The 3,297-nt window shown below is 45.8% G+C and overlaps 1 protein-coding gene across 1 annotated transcript; it reads left to right on the top strand.

Annotated features, from left to right (window-relative positions):
• Positions 1-441: 441 nt before the first annotated feature.
• LOC105686921 (silk gland factor 1) lies at positions 442-2,994 on the top strand. The gene has a single exon (XM_012402192.3). The coding sequence runs from the start codon at positions 1,489-1,491 to the stop codon at positions 2,983-2,985; it is 1,497 nt and encodes a 498-aa protein (XP_012257615.1). The 5' UTR covers positions 442-1,488; the 3' UTR covers positions 2,986-2,994.
• The last annotated feature ends 303 nt before the right edge of the window (positions 2,995-3,297 follow it).

The raw sequence follows: 3,297 nt of genomic DNA, 5'->3' as shown, positions 1-3,297 counted from the left end.
TAAATTGTCGTATATAGTTCGAGGCAGTTTACGCCGTCGCGTTGGATCCGGATTTGGACGCATGCGTGAATTTTTTTTTTTTTTCCTCACTTTTTCCTCAATTCATCCCCTCCGCTTCGTGAATTTTCCCCTCCGTCCCCACCTCACCCCTGATATACACGTACGTATATCGAGGTTTCGGTAGAACAGCTGCTGGTATGATTTTTGGGGTGGGGGTCAGGCGGAGGGATTTCTAGCCCCTTGAGGGTTGAAGTGTGAAGGGGAAAATATCTCAGGGGGTTTGATTCGGCAACGCCCTCTATGTATTTTTCACGCTGTCCCATTGGAGGGATACACTATCCTTTGGAGAAATACCGAAGCAGGGATGACGCCCCATTGGCCCGTCGAGAAGGTTGAGGCGGAGCTTTGCGCTATGGAAACAGGTTTAGTGGAGGGGTGGGAATTGTTTGAACAAGACTCCTGGCTACGAGAGGTCTATGGGTACACTCGGCAACCGGACCTGGTCCACACTACACACTCAGAGAGCTCAAACAGCAAACGAGATAAAACTGAGTGAGAAACCAAAACGGTTGTAACAACGACGCGCGACTAACGTACCACCCTTGTGATTATATATAACAAACACCAGATATACTACCGACTCTGTTACTCTCCACACTCTTGCCGCTGATGTTGCTACTATTGGGACAACAATTACATACCCCCCTATCAAAACATCATCATCGTCATCGTCAACAGTGTACATTTATTGCCATTTAGTGTTTTACTAGTGATACATAATTCTCTCAAAGTGTATTTCATTTGTAATCAAAAACTAACTTCTTGGACTTGTCGTGTGGTTACTTTTGGCACACCGATTATTATACCGCTACGTGGGAGGGTAGGATAAGTGTTTGTGCATTCGTTTTATTAGTTTATTTTTTTTCATTTCTTTTTCATCTTTTGTTCCGACATTGTGCCAATTGTGCAAATCTCTGGAGCATATTGATCAAAAGGATACGTCGGGATCGAATGTGCAATAGAAGAACAACGATATAGAGAAAGTACTTTGATGTTCAGTGTTGAGATATTTCAACATCGACAAATCATTGAATAATCGTGCGCGTTTGTACTTGATTACTTTTTACGTGGTCATCATGCCTCGAAGGAAAATTTACCACCGCATGGAACTTTGGTAGCAGTTTTGATTTCTTCATTATCTTCAATCATCGTCGGTAGAAAAGACTCGATCGATCGACCCAACCATTGTTGAGCAGAGCAAGCAAACGGTGGAAAATCTGTGCAAAGTTCAAAGTTGGGAATCAAGCTGTGGTATGGTTTTCAAAGTGACAATGATCACGATGAAATTTGTGAAACGACGTGCTTCTTGAGCGTTGACGTTATTTTTCCTTTTTTTTCTTTCCGTTTTTTGTTTTTATCTTTTCAACAAAAATCGAGTGCGCTGACGAGTATCCAACACTAGAAGACAATCAATCGACCATCAGCTCTATGACAATGCTTCAATCTCAGAAACTTTACGGGGAAACCGGTGGCCTGGGCGGCGCTATGACCAGCGCCGCAATGTCCAGTATGGGTAGCATGGCGCCGACTTATAGTTCGATAAATTCGATGGGATGCGTACCGATGGGTATGTCGATGGCCGTTGGCGTTGGTCCCAATCGCAGTCCTCAGGGTGCCAGTGGTTTCAGCATGAGATCTTCCATGGGAATGTCGGCCATGGGATCGGGAGGTATGGGAGGATACGGTCCTGCTTCTATGGCGGTCGGCGACGGTGCTTGCATGAGCACCGTTGCATACGGTCCATTGACTCCCAGAGGTAGTTCAGGGGTTGTTTCGAGAGATCCGTTGTCATTGACGGAACCGGACTCGCCCAATTCAGCGCTCCAGAGAGCTAGAACTGATAAATCGTACAGAAGAAGTTACACGCACGCTAAACCACCATACTCTTACATAAGCCTCATCACGATGGCGATACAAAATGCACCAACTAAAATGTTGACCTTATCGGAGATATATCAATTCATCATGGATTTATTTCCCTTTTATCGTCAAAATCAACAACGATGGCAAAATTCCATAAGGCATTCGTTGAGTTTCAACGATTGTTTCGTCAAAGTGGCTCGGACTCCCGATAAGCCTGGCAAGGGATCGTTCTGGACTTTGCACCCCGAAAGTGGAAACATGTTTGAGAACGGTTGTTATCTTCGACGGCAAAAGAGGTTCAAAGATGAGAAGAAAGAGATATCGAGACAGTCCACCAAACATCAACACCAACAACAACCGCATCACAATGGCGGTGGTCAACACAGTCCGTCCCATGAAATGAATCATGGTAAGAAAACGCCGCTTCATCATCCGGGCCAACCCCAGGACGAGAAAGACATGCATTCCCTGGTCTCGTCGCACCATCACCACCATCATCACGCGGCAACTGGGCTTCATCAACATCACACCTCTCTCAAATCCGACGTTACGGATATCGGTGGATTGTTGGGCAGTGATTTTGGAGCCGCGCACGACGAATTAGCCGCTATGGTCGGTAGGAATTTGCATCCACATTTACTCGGCGATCCAGCGGCTACGGCGATTCATCACGGGATGTCCGGTAGTTTGAAACAGGAGCCACCGTACACTGCGGCTAGCCATCCGTTCAGTATAACGAGGTTATTGCCAGGTACCGGTGGTTCACCTGGTGCGGGTAACCAGGATACCAAATTACCGGAATTAAAAATGTACGAACAACTTCATCAGAGTTACGTGAGTTACGGTTCATCGCCGCATCATCCCCATCATTCGGCACCGCCTAGTCACCATCATCACCATAACGGTATGCACGGCGGGCCGAACGAATCCACCGGTATGCACAACATGGGGAATCATCATCAGGATTATTACCAAACGCCACTTTATCATCACGCAACATCGGTTTCCACGTCGAGCGCACCTCCACCTCCACCTACGGCTGCCAGTGCACCAGGATTGTGACATCACGCTACTCATCCTTACGCCCTTGCTTGAGCCGCAGCGGCTTACGCCGCAACTTGTATGACATCAGCAAACAGTAATAGCAGCTCTAATAAAAGGTCTAGGGGTATTGTTGTTCAACAACAACAACAACAACAACAACAACAACATAGCAACGAAATCGTTGTTGATAATAATAATCATCATCTACACCACCATCATCATCAACTCCACCACCAACATCAACAACTTCATCAACACCTTCATCATATTGTTAACAACGATATTCATCATAATAGTGGTAATACTACTACTACTAACAATAATAATAGT

This window comes from Athalia rosae, chromosome 3 (genome assembly GCF_917208135.1).
Source record: "Athalia rosae chromosome 3, iyAthRosa1.1, whole genome shotgun sequence".
Classification (NCBI taxonomy): Eukaryota; Metazoa; Arthropoda; class Insecta; order Hymenoptera; family Athaliidae; genus Athalia; species Athalia rosae.
Note: the sequence above shows the minus strand (reverse complement) of the source record. Positions and strands in the feature narration are given on the sequence as shown.

Bases quoted from the DNA above. Each gene is read 5' to 3' on its own strand.
- LOC105686921 (XM_012402192.3), top strand. From the start codon at position 1,489: ATGACAATGCTTCAATCTCAGAAACTTTACGGGGAAACCGGTGGCCTG.